At 40.7% G+C, this 18,476-nt stretch overlaps 2 protein-coding genes across 3 annotated transcripts in view; one reads left to right on the top strand and one right to left on the bottom strand.

The window, feature by feature from the left end:
* The window catches only part of VTI1A (vesicle transport through interaction with t-SNAREs 1A), a 266,769-nt gene extending 261,905 nt beyond the window's left edge, over nucleotides 1–4,864 (bottom strand). The window contains exon 1 of one of the 2 annotated variants that reach the window (XM_082054239.1): nucleotides 4,434–4,864. In XM_082054239.1, coding sequence (XP_081910365.1) covers nucleotides 4,434–4,527 — 94 coding nt within the window. In that variant the 5' untranslated portion in view covers nucleotides 4,528–4,864. The remainder of the gene's footprint in view (nucleotides 1–4,433) is intronic. The other variant, XM_082054238.1, reaches the window with a different exon arrangement.
* A 109-nt stretch (nucleotides 4,865–4,973) lies between these two features.
* ZDHHC6 (zDHHC palmitoyltransferase 6) lies at nucleotides 4,974–15,617 on the top strand. The gene is made up of 10 exons (XM_082054237.1): nucleotides 4,974–5,424; nucleotides 6,650–6,741; nucleotides 8,870–9,029; nucleotides 10,076–10,237; nucleotides 10,796–10,849; nucleotides 12,043–12,210; nucleotides 12,529–12,570; nucleotides 12,960–13,105; nucleotides 13,194–13,237; nucleotides 15,046–15,617. Exons 1-10 carry the CDS (start codon nucleotides 5,176–5,178, stop codon nucleotides 15,147–15,149), a joined length of 1,221 nt encoding a protein of 406 aa, XP_081910363.1. The 5' UTR covers nucleotides 4,974–5,175; the 3' UTR covers nucleotides 15,150–15,617.
* Nucleotides 15,618–18,476: the final 2,859 nt, after the last annotated feature.

The following is an 18,476-nucleotide window of genomic DNA, read 5'->3' as shown; positions in this document are numbered from 1 at the left end:
TAAGGTACAGGGGTTTAAGAAGGAAAACCCCTTAGTACACAGGAGGTCTGGCTGAAACTGATCTTCAATGGTTTAGTTAATTAAACTTTAACCTCACTCCGGAGTTCCATTTTGACATCATCCTAGATTTATCAATATATAATCATGCAGCTGGTGACTAAGGCAACTGCTGGGAGCGAGGCCTTCAGACAACAGGCCTTTGCTGTTCTTTCAAACACAAATGTGCAAGCAGGCACATGACAACATCCCAGTGCTGCAGCTCTGGAGCAACATCTTATGGATCTCCAAGAAAGCAGCTGATCTTGTGGCAACTCCTGATCCTCTAGGCCAGTAAGTTTAGGACTGTACAAATGTATTTATTTTCTATTTATGAATTCATACAGTCTTAAAATTACATTTGGCCCTCTGAAGGCAACTGCAAGGCTGACATGGCCCCCGGTGAAAATGAGTTGGACACCCCTGCTCTAGGGCACACAATATCATTAGTCCTTAGAGCAATAAGGGGTGGCATGACCCAGCAGGGTCACTTTGGTAAGGAAAACCAAGCTTACCAAAGTGTAAGCAGCATTTACAGAAAAGCAGAAATCTGTCTAGAAATGTAAAAAGATAACACAGCATTGGTGTGATCTCACAACAAATAAAGAGATTGAAACAAATCTGGACCAAGACTGAGTAGTCTCATTGCTTATGGAATCACTTATTTTTATTAGTACAAGCTGAGGAAGAGACTGAGTAACAAAGGGCTTCAGTGCATAGACCACTTGCAGATTTTGCAACACTGGCCGAGGTGGTTTACATGTTCATCACTGCCAGAAGTTACAGTCCAACAGCAGAGACAACTGGAACGATACATGTGTTTCTCTCTTTGGGTTATAAAACTGGGTTCAAGAGGCACAATGTAATGAGCCAGACCTGAAATGAAAAGAGTCAATTGCAGTACAGGGGTACAAGAGAAAATTAAAGTGGGACTTTCTTCAGCTAAATCTGTCAGACACTGAAATATAGTGCCTTGATTGCCCAGTAGAAAATGCAGGTATTGAGCATCAGAAGAATGACAACACTCAAGTCTAGAACTATCATGACCCAGAGGCTACTGAGCTGGGAAAAGACCAAGTATCACCATTTGTGCAGATAAAACTCTCTTTCAGATCAAGCAATTTATACAAATTTTTGGTCAAATCGCAAGACAGATGTTTCTCTGAAACACCAAGGCACATTAATAAAACACATCAGCCAATGATCTTCCTTCTTCAAAGACCTGCAGCAGCATCACAGAAAATCTATTTAAAAGCCATTTCTCTATTCAGAACACTCTTTAATTTTCCAGATGATGTCTGCCTCAACACAAGACATTTCTTCCCAAGATGTTCTATTGTCCCTGCTGCTTATTGTTTCTGTAGTATCAGAGTCTCTTTGTTACATTTCTTGCTGAACTATTTATGCATTTGTGACAATAGGATTGTTTGTTGAGACATCATCCTCCCAGAACACAAGACAGCATCAAGTCCTGACAACAACGAACGCAGGAATGTTGCAAAAACAATTAACCGGTATTTCTCCAATTCAACTGAACACGAAGCTTACAACAGGTCCATCTTGTGCAGCAGAAGGAAATAAACCAGTCACTAGACTCCTGGAGATCTCTCTGTATTACACAGAAGAAACACAAGCCCTTACACCTTTTCATCCTGCTTCTTCCAGCGTGGAGGAAGAAGGCCATTAGCAATCTCTCAAATCACTGCTGAAAACTGACACCTCACCTGCATCTCTCCTGGTCCCCCTCCCACCTCACAATCCTCTTTTTGAGGCTCTCCCAGCCATCTCCAGAAGAACTAATTGGAACTTCCAGTGATGAAGCAGCAAAGATCTTGCAAATACTCCTATTAAGAAACAAGGGAAAAATGTGTATTTAAAAATATTTCTGATTAAAGTGTTGAGCATAGTCAGAGATTTATTTTTCCAGGTGGTCAAATGCCTCTATTAGCTAAAAGTACAACTTGGTTTTAAATTGTAAATGATTTTTTGCTAATGAAGGACAGAATAGTCCTGAAAATGGAGACAATGCACTCACAATGCAAGCCAGTCCAAACCATGTATGACCAGCCTCAAATCCAAAAAAGGAAAAGCCACCTCTAAGAAAAAAAGGAAAAAGGAAAAAGGAAAAAGGAAAAAGGAAAAAGGAAAAAGGAAAAAGGAAAAAGGAAAAAGGAAAAAGGAAAAAGGAAAAAGGAAAAAGGAAAAAGGAAAAAGGAAAAAGGAAAAAGACACAAAAAACTAACAAAACCCAAAATAAAAAACAAACAAACAAACAAAAACAACAAAAAGACAAAAAAAAAAAAAAACAACCAAAAACCACCAACAACAAAAACAAAACAAAAAATTGCCTTATCTTGAGGCCATTTAGCCCAGTACCACTCCACTGGTCCTGCAGGGAACATGCATGCTTTCTCCTCTTAGAGGATGGCAAATTCTAAAATAAACCTTCTAATGGCCACATAAAAGAATAATGATTTCAAAGCCTGCTGCTTCTAGCATATATCACTGTTTAAGACAATACTCTTTAAACATCTCATATTTAAGCTCCAAAGTCTCCCTAAGTGAATAAGGAGAGGATTATGGAAATCCACTGCTACTAAGCAGAACATTCTCCCTACTATTAAACAGACACTGATGACTTCCAAAATCTATATAATTAGGAAATTAAATCTCTACTCTTTTTCCAGAGATCAGTGTAGCACTACACATTTTCAGAAGAGGAGCCCATAGTGTATTTCTGGTGTCTCTCTGTTCCTACAAGAGATTCTTACATCTAGTCTGCCTGAAAGTGAACAACCCCTCATTAGGCAGTGGGAAATACTGCCTTGATTAGGTGCTTTAAATTAGTGAAGAATTCACTGCATCCTCTCAGTAAATTGTTCCAGTGGCCATTTACAGGTTAAATATAATTTCTGAGCAGACTAAATTATACCGGTTCTAAGTTTAAATCACAGGAATGCTTTGTATAGCTCCCTTCTTCATTTTCTAAGTCCCCATTATAAAACAGAAAAAGCTTTCTACCTCATAAGTACCTGCAGATTGTGACTGAATTATCCCCCGTGTTTCTTCTTTTAAGCTCAACAGCAAATAAGCTTTGTTAGGCCAACGAAAAGGCATAGTTTCCCATCCTTTAACCATGCCTGGGACTGGTCATTGAATCCCAATTTATCAGAAGACACGTTTTTACTCAGAATCCCCGTTTATTAATTTCAGATCTATTTTGGACCTCTGAATTAATGTTCCACTGAAATAATATGTTTTAATTGAGCACCTACCTCAAATCCTGTTTAGAGTCACTGCTTCACTTCATGATGCATTTCCTACTCTAAAAGCAGGATGTTATTCTCTGGTGCTGGATGCATATTTTTGCCTTTAGTCATATGGAAAAGTACACCATTACTGTGCGTTCATTCCTTCCTTATATGATATCCACTCCCATGGTTTAATTACCCTAAAGCTTTGGGAAACGTGCATAGGAAGCAGAAATATTTAATGACCTGGAAACAGACGAGGCATTAAGCTGAGCTCCATGAGGGACAGAAGTGAAAGCCACTAGTGTCAGTTTCCATCTGTCTCGTGTTAGGAGACCTGTATTGGGGCACTGATTTGTATGCACTGGAAGATTCAGCTGGACTCGTTAAAGATTATAATTTTCAGCTTTCTATCCCCAACACTCTTACAGAAATTATTGTCTCTGCTGCAGGGATACGTCATGAATCAGACCATGAATGCCGCAGGCTGCTGACAAACACATTAAAGTAAATGAATGCTGATTTCTTTGAATCTGCTCCTACATGTGAGTCACCACAGTCAATTACCCAAATCAAATATTTTAAGAGAACGCAGCAAAAAACACAGATTCGGATTAAATCGTGCACAAATTCTGTCTATGCCACATGAAGAAGGCTTGATTTCCGTTACTGATGTTGTGGCACGACCACAATAAACACTGGTACAGGTCACAACTCCCAGCCCTGACCCTGCTCTGCGGTCGCCCCGACTTTGCATGGCCCCACAGCAGGTCAGGAGGGAAGGGCTGATCCTTCCAGCTGAACGACAAAACAACATTCCGCCCGGTTATTCTTAAGGCATTCCACTCGCTGCCCGCACAGACGTGCACCCGGGGCAGGGAGGTGAATCCCGACTCTGCTGTGTGAGAAGAAAACACACTCGGGTGCCGGGACACGGAGACAGACCAGGCTCCAGTCACTCCAGCCCCCGCCGCCGCCGCAAGCGCCTGTTGCTGTGAAACCGGCGGCTCTGGGAGCCGGGGAGGCTCCTACAGACGAGCAGGACGAGCCCGCGGTGCGGGGCGAGAGCAGCGGCGGGGGGAGCCCAGCACGCCGGGCGGCCACGGCCTCTCCGCGGGCCGCCCGCCGCAGGCGCCCGCCGCTCACCTCCTACCAGCTTGGGCACCTTCCCGATCCTGCCCGTAATCTCGGCCGTCAGCACCGCGAAGTCCTGCTCGTAGCTCTCGAAATCGGAGGACATGGCGGCGGCGCTGGGGGACAGGAGGTGAGAGGCCGCGGTCCCGCAGCGCTTCGCGGAGACCCCACGCTCAGCCGGTGCGCTCAGCCGCTCCGCAGCGAGCCGCTTCCGCGTTCTGCTACGCACTAAGGCGTCCCCCTCGCCCACGGGCGCCTCGCCGCGGGTTCCGGCGGAACTCTGCGGCCCCGCTCACGCGCTCTAACCAGCATGGCCCGGCTGCCGCTGCCGCCCCGCCACCCGCTGGCGGCCCGAGCTGCAGCCCCAGAGGCGGCCCGCTCATGCCCGGTGCCCCGGGACCCCGCGGTGTAATCCCGCAGTGTAACCCCGCTGCTCCAGCGGAACGCGGCCGGAAGAACGAGGCTGCGGCGCCGCCTGCGGGACGCTGTTTCCCGGCAGGACCGTATTGCGCGCGGACGGGGGCGGTGTCTGACCCGCAGGCCCCGGCGGGCGGAGGCGAGCGCGGGCTCCGCTCCCCCTCCCATCCCGGCCCGGGGGGGCGGGGCCGAGGCCCGGCGGGCCCCGACACCTCCCCTTCCCTTTCCCCTGCCCTTTCCCCTTCCTCAGGACGCTCCCTCTCTCTCGGCAGCCGGCGCGGTTCTGAGCCATGCGCGGCGGCGGGGCGGCGGCGGGCGGGCGGCGGTAGCAGCGGCCATGGGCGGCCCGGGGGGTCTGCCCCGGGCGCGGCGGCTGTGCCACTGGGGGCCGCTGGTGGCCCTGGCCGTGGTGGCCGTGTGCTCCGCCACCGCCATGGCGGACGCCGCGCTGTGGTACTGGCCCCTGGACACGGCCGGGGGAAGCGTCAACTTCCTCATGCTTCTCAACTGGACCGTCATGATCCTCTACAACTACTTCAGCGCCATGTTTGTGGGCCCGGGGTACGTCCCGCTGGGGTGGACGCCGGTAAGCGCTGCCGTTCCATCGCCGCCTCCCCGGGGCTGGGCGGGGGAGCCGGGCCGCCTCGGAAAGGAGCGTGTGGAGATCAGATAAACAGCACGAATCGCGTATCTCTTGATGCCACCTCCCCCCGCTTCCTCAGGCCGCTCCTTTCTCCCGAGCTTGTTTCGACATCTCCACGTTGTCCTGCTTTTCGGTGTTTCCAGTGTGCTCCAGGTTACCCCATCCCGTCCCAGCGCTGTCAGATCTGGGGCTGAACGGGAATCCTTCCTCGCTCCTTATGTGTTACAGGTGCTGCTCAATGCAACAAGCACTGTCAGCCGGAGTGAGAACTTCAGGGTTTTCTGCATGCTCATGCAGACGTTACTGTATTGAAGACTTTGCTGGTAGCAATAAAGATTACAAGAACTTAATTTAGCAAATTTTAATTTATCTGAGACAGAAAACTACATGTTTATCATGTGTTCAATACAGGATTATAAGCTAAGGTAGAAATTTGCATTTCATTGGCTTCAGTGATTTCTTGAAAGTCAATAATACAGGTTCAGTATCTCAAGACAACCACCCGGAGTTTGTGTTCCAGGGGCAGGATATATATATTAGTAATAATCACATTTCTGCTTGTGGAGTATTTCTCAGGACAGAGTCTGGTGAGAGGAGCATCCTGGTGTAGTCCTAGCAGGACAACTGAGTATTGCACTTCATGAACAGATTTTGGCCAGTACTTGCTATCTGCTAGCCTCCCCATCTCTCATCTTGCTATACTTTGTGTGTGTAAGAGAAAGAGAGTGGCAAATAAGAGTTAGTTGAACATCAGTGTTTACCAGTACCGTATCTCAGTAGTAAGCTTAGGTTGGCTCATGGTATAAAATGAAGAAACAAGGTGTACAAGCTGGGGTTTTTTTGTTTTATTTTTTAATTCTAAAGGCTTTATGCTCTTTTTTACTCTCAGAACTTCACTATGAAACCCTGTGTGTACAGTCACTCTTCCTGATGGAAGAACTGTTTATTTCTTTTAGCAACCAGCACTTCGAATGTGCGTTGATAACCAAGAGATTATTTCATTTTGTTGTTGTTTATTCTCTCCTTGCCGCCTACCATTAAATAGAGTTGTGTTATGAAACACACCCTGTCAGAAGAAAGTAAAGATGCTTAGGTTAGGAAAGTGCCAACATACATTTTGCCAGTACAATTATATAAACGTCTAACGTGTCTGTTTCTCTGTTTAAAGGAAAAATCTCAGGATTGCATGTATCTCCAATACTGTAAAGTGTGTCAGTCTTACAAGGCACCACGTTCACACCACTGTCGAAAATGTAACAGGTACCGTTTTTCTTTAAACTTTTTAAGTCCGTATTAAAGCAGCTTCAAATGTAATTATGAGCTATTAATATAACTTTTTCTTCCAAGTCTTGTTTTGTGAATGTTTTAAAGACCTCCATATGAACACTATACCTGTTTGAAGTATTTCTACTTTCTAGTTGTGTGATTTTGATATGGTTTTACTGTGTTCTGTTATAGTTTAATAATTAAATCTGTCTTCAATATTTTCTTTTTAGCTTGAAATCAGTTTCTCTTAAGAACTTCTTGACAGTGTTAACAAAACACTGGAGTACTCTTTCAGGGAAGTGAGCCTGTGTAACTACCTAAAAATCTTTCAATCTTTTCTGAGTCCAGACATTCACCTACTCAGGGAACAGAAAAGCCTATTCTGTCATCTCTCCAAATGGGAGTTAAATGGTGATTTGAGTGGAAATTTTGGACTGTTCCTTACTCTTGACTAAAGGATTTTTTTGAGGGGAGTCTGCGTGTTAAGTGAACTAATAATCCTTTTCGTTCAACTTTAAAAGTTTGTGCCTTGCTATGTGCTAGTCTTCCAATAGACTTGTTCTGAGGTAAAGAATGCTTCTGTTTTAAATAGCTGCACTAGAATTTAGTGTAGCTTGAAAAAAGCAAGCCATTTCAGCTGTCTTCAGGCCAGGCTATAGTTGCTTTTGTCTTGGGTTTACTGGGCAGGTCTTCCTCTGAAGGACTATTAAAGAACATGGTAAAAGGAAACTGCAGCATACACATTCTTTTGTTATTTCTATAAACACAGGATGGGCAGTCTGTGCTTTTAGGAAGTAGAGGCTGAAACTGTGGAGCACTGCTGTAACTTGGCCACATCATCCTGAGATTTAAAATTAGACTCTTTTCCTTGAGTGACAATCTTTACACCGAGGACTTAGTAGAAAATGTTGGCATATCCTGATGATTCTCTTTGCAAAAAACAAGTTATTTAAATAATTTATCCGTTGTCAAGTGAAACAGAAGAAACTGCAGCACATTCTCCACATCATTTTGCTAATACACTCTAAGAATTTTCTGCCCCCTCAACTCTGGCCAGAGTAACTCATTCTGCATGAATTTCCAGCCTGTTGCATTGCAGTAGTAACTTAAATCGTCGCTGAAAGGCTTTATGCTATGGCAAGTTTCAGTGCATGAATGGAACCACAACTTGTGGCCCACCTGAGTGGGGTGAGGTTTCTAGCTAAGTTCTAGAAACTTCTTCATAAACACTTGTGCTTATAGTTATATGTTCAAGAACTTGTACAGTGGCAGTTGAGCATATGCTGATAAAGAATCATTAATTTTTCAGAAGGGAGAAACTGAACTTCCCATTGGGAATGGACAAGCTTCAAAGATCAGTAGTCCCAAAACAATTACCTTTTCTTTTCAGAGGAGCTGAATATTTTTGCAATTTAGTCCTTTGTTTATCACTTTGTTTTGGTGCAGATGAATTGCAACATTATAATCAGTGAGTTTTATACCTGTTAAGTTAAATCAATGCAATTTGAGAAGTGGACAAATCTTGTATCAAGTATTTGTTTGCACCTGTAAGTTACATCAAAATAACCTATTTTATTTTGAATACAAGAGTGTCTCTGGGTTGTTTACACTTATTGAATAATTTTGAAAAGGACTTACAATGGTGTAAGGTCAATACACAGCAATTAATGAAGCTATGTATCTTTATATGTTCTTTCTGCAAGTAGTTCACAAGGGATTTGATATTCCCTCTAGTTTCCTGGTGTGCTTATTTTAAAAAAATGGCAATAATATTAGTGCTTAGTCATTGTGTTGATAGTTCTACTGTATCCCATACTAGGCTGCTGTCTCCTGGCTCTGGAATATGATGTTTAATGGCAACTAGCAAGATCCAGTAAAGAGGAGGAGGGATAATTAGGGAGGGCAGGATTTGGGAGCATTTTTATTTTGCTTTCTTTCACTCTACAACATGAGATATCATTCTGAATAGCAACAAAAAAAGAAACTACTGTATTGATCTGTTGGAAATTGTTGGGTTTAAATGAATGGATGGAGGCTGAGTAGTAGAAAGGTAGCTGTCCTTTGAGCTTTTTGAAAAACATCATATATGTCCTTTATACTAATCAATGTTTTTTATTCACAGATGTGTCCTGAAGATGGATCACCACTGTCCTTGGATCAACAATTGCTGTGGATACCAGAATCACGCATCTTTCACTCTCTTTCTCCTCTTAGCTCCGCTGGGATGCATTCACGCTTCTTTCATATTTGTCATGACTATGTACACTCAGCTTTACAACAGAGTAAGAAAACATAATTGAATGCTTAAAATATTATTTATGTCAGAAAGTAATTTATCTCTGAAGTATGAGAGAATTTGGTTTCCTGAGAAGAAACGTGCAATTCCTTGTTATTCTTTCAACAAGCGTTCTCAGTTCTGCTCTCTGCCTGTGAGAAGTATGTTCAATAATTGGAGGAGGGTTCAGAGAAAGTTCCTTATGTTTTCTTTCAATTTTTTTCCTATTGCTTCTCATAATCATTGGGAGTTTCCTAGAGCTGTTTCTGAGTAGCACTTTATATAAAGAGAGAGAGGCTGTGTTTTGGCTGGCACCGTAACTGCTGTTTATTTCCAAGTTAAATGCTATTTATGTTCTTTTGCTTGCCACTTTTTTAGAATTGCATCCAGTTCTTCTGGGGGAAAAAGAAGTGCATTATTTTTGGAACTAAAGTAAATTATGTTGGATTTGTTTTTAAATGGAAAAAATTCACTGCAGCAACAACGAGCAAAGCTTGTTCTGAAATACATCCCTTATCTCAGATCCATGGTTGAGATTATGAGCTTTGATTTCAGCCTTTGTGGTTGCAATGAAGAGCTAGGAAACATCAACTGAATGTAACAGTTGAAGGCTGCGTGTTGTCTTTGCAGAGCAGCGATATTGAGAGCTGCTATCTGCTAAAGCTTTCAGAGGAAAACCTGCAGTGTTTCTATTGAAAATGGGTACTGTGCCACACAAATATTTTCTGTCTCAAACTGGTGAATACATTTTTTGTTAATGTGCCAGAGTCCAGGGTTTTTTTTGCTGATGTTGGGCCTAACTTGTAGAGATTGCAAGATGGTGATTTTGTTTTAGCTTTCCTATGTAGAGAAGGCCTACATCTAGCAAAGAATATGTTTCTGAAGAGGAAAAGTCTTTTGAATACATGGGTTTGGGGTTGTTTTGTTTTTAATTACTGCACTTGCATTATAAACCTGTCACAAGTTGCCTTCAGAGACAGATTTCATATTGGCAATTTGTTTTGTTTCAGCAGTCAGAATGTTCTAGAGCTGAATGATATTTTCCCTTTGCAGATATCTTTTGGGTGGAGTTCTGTAAAGATTGACATGAGTGCAGCCAAAAGAGACCCTCGACCCATTATTCCCTTTGGGCTGTCTGCATTTGCTGCATCTTTATTTGCCTTAGGACTGGCACTAGGAACAACTATTGCTGTTGGTATGCTGTTCATTATCCAGGTAAGTTTATGGCTTCTGTTACAGAGAAGTTAAAAGCTGGAGGTTTTGCCTGGTTGTGGAGCAGAAATAGAATTCAGAGTTGAGACAGGAGCAGCTGTTTAGAGCTTGTGTTGCTGTGTAACTTTTCCAGGGTTTTATATTGCTTTCTCCCACTTCCTCTGTTGTTACCTCATTTTCTTAAATTATTTTTCATGAGAGAACTCAGAGGTGAAAATCTGATGAACTAAGAAAACATGAGATGAGCTTTGTAAACTTTCTAGAAAAGGCAAAATAGTTGGTATTTCAGGAGTACATGCCCCTGTCTCTGAAAATAGGTATAAACATGCCTGATACATTACTGAAATACTGTGTGATACTGTCTAAGTGTGTGGTTCTAGAGGAGAGCATTAGCATGTATCTATGCTGAATCTTAACTTTGAGTGTTTTATATGTTACTGTTAAGCCTATAGAAGTTATTTTGTTCTTTAAAGAAACTATAGTTTAATGAAGTATTAATTGCCTAGCCAATGTATTTCTGGAGAAAATCAATGCTAATTTCACCTAACACTTTTATTTCAGATGAAGGTAATTTTGACAAATAAAACTTCAATCGAGTCCTGGATTGAAGAAAAGGTAAACTTTCATTACAGTATTCTCGTATTGTATTGCTACAAAGTTTATTTTTCACGATAATCAATTTTTTCTTCCACCTCTCTGGATTTAAACCAAAGGTGTCATTTCAATTCATATAACACCTACAACCAGCTTTTCCCTTACTGTCTCTGAAATTCACTGAAATAGATGAGAAATCATTTAACTGTGTAGATTTTTCTTTTTTTTGTTTGGGGGAATTGGTCTGAACATAGAACAATATTTTCTTTTGAGAGACTTTGCTTATCTACTTGGAATATGTGTGTGTTTTTGTCTGAAACTTGAGTTGTCTTCGCCTCTCATTACACCTGCCTGTGTCTTTAATTGTCCACCTCCCCTACCCATTCTAGGTAGCATGTTTTGGCTCATGATTTTCCTCATTTCCTAATTCCCTGGTTAATCTTGGGAGGATTTTCCTTGGTTTTGAAGAAGTACTAGAAAATAATATATCTAGTCTTCTCTCTTTTAAATTTGTTTTTAATTTCCATATATTTATAGAGGTTTTCACAAGATTTTTCTAAAGAAATAAAACCAAGCAGCAGAAGCTAAGTTTAGGAGAATCAAGACTGACTCATGGTTGGAATCTAATTCAGGGCTACCAAGTTATTTCGTATAAATCCACAAACATTTAATTATTATCTTGTTGTCTTTCTGTTTATTCTGTGTCAAAATTAGCAAATGAAATTAGACAACAGAAATGAAAGAAAACCCTGTTACAAGTAGAATTTGGAATAATCTGTTAAAATTTTTACTATAAAACACAGTCTACTAATATGTCCCTTCTGAAAACTGAACACAGACTGTAACATGTAAGTGTTTAATAAAATGACATTATTGCAACAAAGAGAACAAACTCTCCTGTACCTGCTCCACTAGATGTCATCATTACTGAAAGAATGAAAAGCTCCTGATTGCAGGATGTGGGAGATTTGGAGCGTGCCTATTTGTGCAATTCTCAGAGGTGGAATAGACACTACCAATGTTGACTTTTGCTCATGAACGTTAATCAAGGAGCTGTGGAAGTCTTCATAACTGAGAAATAATCAGGCAGCAGTCTTCGAGAAAAGCCATACAATAAAATCAGAGCATGGGGTGGATCTGGCCTTAATGTTTGCTGCTCAACTACAGTTTGTAGGTTAGGCTTTTATGTACCATATTTCTTAATTATTTTTCAGGCCAAAGACAGAATCCAGTACTACCAAACAGGTGAGACCTTTATTTTTCCCTATGACATGGGAAGTAAATGGAAGAACTTCAAGCAAGTGTTTACATGGTCTGGGATTCCTGAGGGAGATGGTCTGGACTGGCCAGTAAGAGATGGCTGTCATCAATACAGTTTGACGGTAATTGCTCTTTGATGATATCTCAAGTTAATCCTCCCCACCATCCCAGTACCCACTTTCCTTCACAGTAACTTACCAGCTTTTTAAATAACTAAAATAGACTGACTAGTAATACATGTATTTAAGAAACAGAAGTTCTGCCAAATGTTTTCCCATTTTTGATAGACTAAAAATTTATGCTTTTGTGAGGGCTTTTAAGTGCTAATGGTATTTCCTGTGTTTGTTGAACGGTTTTAATACCTGACTTTATTTTGTGTTGAATACACAAATCCTCTTAAACTAAACATTGCCTAAATTTCTATTTATAATCATTTATAGATAGAGCAACTGAAACAGAAAGCAGACAAGCGAATAAGAAGTGTAAGTATTTGTGAAGTTTGGTCTGAAATGACCATATAAATAAATGTAAGTAATTGCTGACACTATTTCTTTTATTGATTTTAAACATAGCAGTTAAGACTTTGTGTTTCCACACAAACAGTGTGCTGCAACCTCTGCTTAATTAAACTTAGCATTTAGCTTGCTTTGCATTTGCTCCTTAGTTTCCAAATGGTAAAAAAAGGGGTAATAAAGATGACTGTCCTTCATTGTTAAGCAGTTAATTTAAAATTTAGAGTCCCTTTGACAGACTTTGACATTATGCTCAAATCTAATGGTATGCTTGAATTGATTTTTTTGGTATAAAACTGTCAGCAAAGCTGTAACTCCTTTTACAATAATATATTGCTGTGTTCTGTTCAAATTTATAGGTGCGGTATCGAGCAGTAGAAGATTACAGTGGTGTCTGCTGCCCTGTGACTAAAGGCGTTAAAACATTCTTCACAACACCATGCACTGAAGAACCTAGAATTGCACTGAGTAAAGGGGATCTGATTTTAGCTACAAGAGGCTTAAAGTTAGTGGCTCCACACCTTTATGTTTGGTTAAAAGAAATATTGAGATGAGTTCTGGCATCTAATTACCTGTTACACTTTCTTCCCCAGACACTGGATGTATGGTGAGAAGATTCTCGACTCAGCTGGTGATGGTATGAAGCATTTATTTTCACTTTTTCTTTTGAAAATTACAAGTCAATTCTATAGCTGTCTCAAAATGTGGACAATATTCCGTGTCCATTTTTAAAAATGTAGAGTGACTGACCTTATTGCCATTAGTTCCTCTCCTCTAAAACCACACCTGCAGTTTTTATTCTTTACATCTGGTAGGTCTACCAGTTTTTATAAATATTAAATGAACGTGTCAGACTGAAAGAACATTCATCTAGTAGTTTATCAAAGGTTGGATGGGAAGGGGGACACTTCATATTCTAAGAAAAAAATTAGACTTCTAGACTCTAAAGAGGTTAAGGGTGATTTCTTTTTTTGATATTTCAACAGTGGTCTGTCTCAGGCACATTCAGATTTCTGACCTACACACACCACATACACATAAGACCCGCATTTACTCTTTGTACACCTTAAAAACAAGGAGATGTTATGTCTTTGGTTTGGGATCTATTCCAAAAACCTTGACATGCATTTACATACCTAACTACTGCTGTCAAAGACATTAAGGGGACCTGCTGGTCTGCAAAGAGACAATATCACAGCCACCTGCATTGAAATTTTTACATCTTTTTTACTTTAGCCCTCCTGTGTAGAAATGAGCTAAAATTTTAGGTGCCAGACTTTCCACTGAGGGTGTGTTGAATTCTGTTGTCTCTCCTAAGCACTGGTGAATTCATTGCATGTACATTCCTTGTTGGCAAAAGAGAAGCAGGCAGCAGATTGGCTCACTAGATTGAAATCACAAGATTGAAAGTGTTCTTGCTGTCTATGGGAGGTCTGAGGCCTTTGTGGATTAGAAGTGCTTTGGCAGTTCACTTCAATGAACTCTTTCAAACATCAAACCTAAACAAGTCCTTGAATGAGCACGGTAATAGTTTGCATTGTGAAGATTAGCTGGAGGTATCTGTGCTCTATCAAATGACTTTTTTTAAATTGAATGAAATGTGGTTCAGGTGGGGAACATGGTGTTAGAGGCTGGATTAGAATTCAAAACAACACTGGCTTCAAAAATAAGATGAGGTTTGTTAAGAATGTATAGCAAAATGCTATAAATAGGCAGGAATAACAAGCTGCACTAAAACAAGATGGAAAAATTAATGATTAAGTAGCAGTTCTTGTGAGGAAAGAGAGTCAGTCATAACCTTAAGATGAGTCAACACTTGCAAGAAGAAGAAAAAAGCACATAGTTTCCCAGATGCATGAAGTGATCTTTCCATCATACTCAACATTGGCAGAGCCTCAGCTGAAATACTGCCACAAGTAAAAGCACTCACTGCATCTCAAGAAAGAGGGAGATAACTGTAAAGGGTTGGGAGGAAAACAATGAGAATAATCAGAGTACTGAAAATGTGACTTGTAAGGGAAAGCTGAAAGATTTAAGCTGACTTACCTGGAGAGAACAAGGAAACAGGAGAAACCCAGGGTGTGTGCAGATAGTCATCAACTGCAACAAAGCCTGTTGTAGAGAAGGTTGTTGGCTGCTTCCCATGTCCCTGGTGTGCAGAAAGAGAAGTTGTGAACTTGAATTATAGACAGAAAGATTCAGATAGGGTATTAGGAAAGATTTTCTAATAGAAAACCAGAAGACTTTGGAGAACCATGAAAACATTTTAGGCAATGGGAGAAACTCTGTGCATCCCCAGGCCATGACATTAGCAATGACTTGAATGTCCTGCCTTGGAGAAGACAATAAACTAGGTAACTTCTTGACGTCTCTTCCAGTCTGGTGTCTTTGCTGTGTAGCGGTTCATATTTTGTACCAAGTTAACGCAACTTTTCATGTCTTAAGGTGGAATAAGAGAACGAGGCTGGTTCCCCAGGAAATGTGTGGAAAAATGCCAGTATGACTCAGAAATGGATCAACCAGTGGACGGAGAGAAGAAAAGCAGATAGCCTTCTAATTTTTTAAATAATAAATGGAATTTTTACTTCAGACCACAATCCTTTACTTGAAATTTTCAGTATATTACTTTCAACTTATGCAATATGTTAGGACAAGATTTTCTCTTCCTCGCAGCTGAAAGGGTTGGATATGCCTGTGCCATGGTTTGCATACCTTTTAAACAATAAATAATTGAAGAAGCCATTCAGTGGATTTGCCTTCAAGATGCATCTTTTTCATCCCATCATGTTTTTTTATTTTTGCTGTTTAAATTACATTCTGAGGGTTCATGCTTTAGGTTTTTTCCTCAACTGCATCCGATTGTGATGCGTGTTGCCTATCTTTTGTATTTTACTTTCTCTGAAGCTGCCCCTGCAAACTATAAAGTAAACACGATTCAAAGTCAAGATAAGATTTGTTACTTGTGACTTTTAATGATGTGACTTGTCCACCTCAAATAAATTATACATTCATATTCACTCGTGCATGTATTTGTTCTTGATCTACAAAAACTTGTTTATAGGTATGGGAATGCAAACTGAATGGGAATTGAAGATTTCACTATTCCAAGTTGTTTTTCAAGGTTACAAAGACTTCAGCTCTTGCTTTAAGAAGAGCTGAAAGGCCATAACTCAGCAGGATGTAGTTATTTTGGGAATTAACATGGAAACCTCTATACTGCATGGAATATTCTAGGTCTCAACTGCAATAATTTCTCTTCAGTGTCTGTAGAGTCTAGAACCAAACAAATATTACAAAAATAAGCTTGTCTTCCAGCTGAGGAGGCTGGCAGCTAAGGACCTCTTGTTCTTGACTGTGAAATAATTAAATAGCTGCTAGCTATTTTAGCAGGCAGCAATTAACAGTGTAATGTGAACCGATCAATAGCACTAATGACCACCATTAATTGTTAGCTATTAAAAGGGGAGTTTATGTAAGCCATGGTCTGTTTATAGGGGACTAGATATCTTTTAGTTGTTGTAGAGCATCTTCAGCTGGATTTCAGCTTTCATCTGAGCAGAATTTTATGCACAGAGATCACTACACTGTGAACTGCAGCGTGCACAGGAGCTCTGCATCAGAAGTGCACTTACTTACAAACTGACATATTCTCTATATGCTTTTTAAGCTTTCATCTCATTTCCATATACCTGTAAACTTCAGTCTCACCTCTTCCCTTCCATAGCACAGGTGACCAGTGTTTCTGTTTACCATTACAACACCCTCACCCAGCAGTGCTTGCCTACAAAGAATCAGCCAAAACAAAATGCAAACCTAAAAAGAGTTTGGAGATGCTGCAGCAAAGAAAATACAAGCTGTCTTCCCATTGCTGAAAGCTATCAGATCATGAAGTTTAACAACAAACCACCGCTGAGGAACTCTGATTCTTAATATTATTAGTAGATTTCCTTCTGTTCTATCAGCCCATTCTACTTTTTTTTTTTTTTTTTAATTCTTCATTCCCCACTCCCTGCTTTTTGCTCAAGTAAGACCTTTGTTTACTAAGTAAAGGAGCAGGTATAGATTCAACATAGCCATTTTGCAGCAATCCATAGGGGAATTCAGTTGATTTTATTTTAAGTTGAAATCCCTAGAAAAGCCAGGTCTGGCTGCAGCAAAAGACATGTCCTTTTTACACAGCAATTAGCTCTATTAAACTATCTCTCGCTTTTCTCTGAGGGAAGAATTGCTCTTTTTATTTACAATTTTGAGCTTTGCATTGTTTCCATCAAGTCTAGACTTGCAATGCCAAACTAGCCTAGCCCAGGCTGCAGTATGGTGAACAGTAAAGGTAACTGCGTACTGAGGTGGAACCCTGCCCTCCTCTTTAAAGGAAAACCATGAAACAGGCTAATAAACATCTGCCTACTTTAGCTTGGGCAGTTTTAGCACCAAAACAGGATCTGCCATAAAAGCAAACAATACTGACTGTGGTAAACAGACGTCTCAGGCAGCCTGTTCAACCACCAGATCAATGAAAATTTTGCTTTCTACTCACCTGCCCTAGCTTTGGCCTCCAATCCAAAGAGACTCTTCCTTTGCAGAGTGCAGGCACTGGCTGTGCCAGGTGTCTCAGTTCTTAATGAGAAAGGGGCTAGATTACTCTTTACAACAGGCTGTGCAAAAGACTAGCTTTGGTATTCTCATGCCTGCTAACTTTGAGGCAATTCCCAACAGTGAAAGAAATCAATGATGAAAGAATTATCTCCTCCTCAACAGTCTTAACCAGGAACCTTCGTGTTTTATTCCAGATGTCTTAAGAGCTGGGTAAATAAAGCTCCTGCTAGAGTTTAAACATCTTCCATATAGTTAGTTTTTTCAAATGCAAAGGAGTAACCAGGTTATTTGGTTTTTACAATTGAGTTTCCTAGCTCTGTAATTAGAGAATGGTTCTAGATCTTTCTTGAGAGTGTTGATTGAAACAAGGACCAAATTAAAGCCTAATGATTAATTAAGAGTCAGTATTTCCCTCTGAACACTTTCTCTCAGGATAAGGACCAAAAGACACTAACCAGTAATTAAGCTGCAAGCACAGGCAGTTGTTCCATGGAGATAGAAAATATATTTAACAAATTGTATTTTGGTATACAAGTCTCACAAGATCTGGAAAGCCTAAATCAGGCAATCTAATTCCTGTTGCAGTACATATGAGAGTCATTTCCAATTTGCTAAGTAAAAGGAAAGTACATTACCAATCTTCATACTAAATATCTGCCTTATGCGAATCTTTGTTAGTCATGTTATCACCTGTTACTCAGCATGTATGCACATCTATGCTGCAGCCCAAATGGGTCAATTCATAATGGATACCTACTAAATGAAAGCTTTTAAAAGCAATTAGAGAAGACTGGCTGTTATTTTTATGTCCAATCCCTGCATCATGGGATAAAAAGTTGCAGCAATCCAAATTTCATTGCACCAATAGCCATCCTTACCTCAGATGTTTGTTCACTGGGTATTACAGTGCTTGAGGCCTGCTGAGCTTTTTCTAGATCTCCATATCTTGAAATAATGTTTGCATACTTTCAATGCAAGCATGCCTAAAGTGCTCCTGTTTTCACTTTAGATCTATGGTGTGGAAGCAGTCTCTATGGCAGAATCAGCACTCAAGACCAGTTTCAGACTAATTCATGCTTGAATTCTTTGGTTTATTGCTCAGATAGTGCCATTACCCACTTCAGTCTTTGTAACAACTACTAGCAGATGCCACTGATGTGAAAATCTACAGCACTGTGGTTTGCCACTGTGGGAAGAGGCTTAATTGCCACTAAGAGTAAACCAAGCTCAGGGACTGAGGTGTTTCCTCTTAAGCAGAGACTTTCTCTTTTGCATTAGAA

Source organism: Streptopelia decaocto (genome assembly GCF_964273445.1).
Source record: "Streptopelia decaocto genome assembly, chromosome: 5".
Taxonomy (NCBI): domain Eukaryota; kingdom Metazoa; phylum Chordata; class Aves; order Columbiformes; family Columbidae; genus Streptopelia; species Streptopelia decaocto.
The sequence above is the reverse complement of the archived record's forward strand: the minus strand, read 5'-3'. Positions and strand labels throughout refer to the sequence as shown.

Coding starts and splice junctions, on each gene's coding strand:
- ZDHHC6 (XM_082054237.1), top strand. CDS start 5,176: ATGGGCGGCCCGGGGGGTCTGCCCCGGGCGCGGCGGCTGTGCCACTGG. Junction 6,742..8,869: donor CACTGTCGAAAATGTAACAG/GTACCGTTTTTC, acceptor TTTTATTCACAG/ATGTGTCCTGAAGATGGATC. Junction 13,238..15,045: donor TCTCGACTCAGCTGGTGATG/GTATGAAGCATT, acceptor TCATGTCTTAAG/GTGGAATAAGAGAACGAGGC.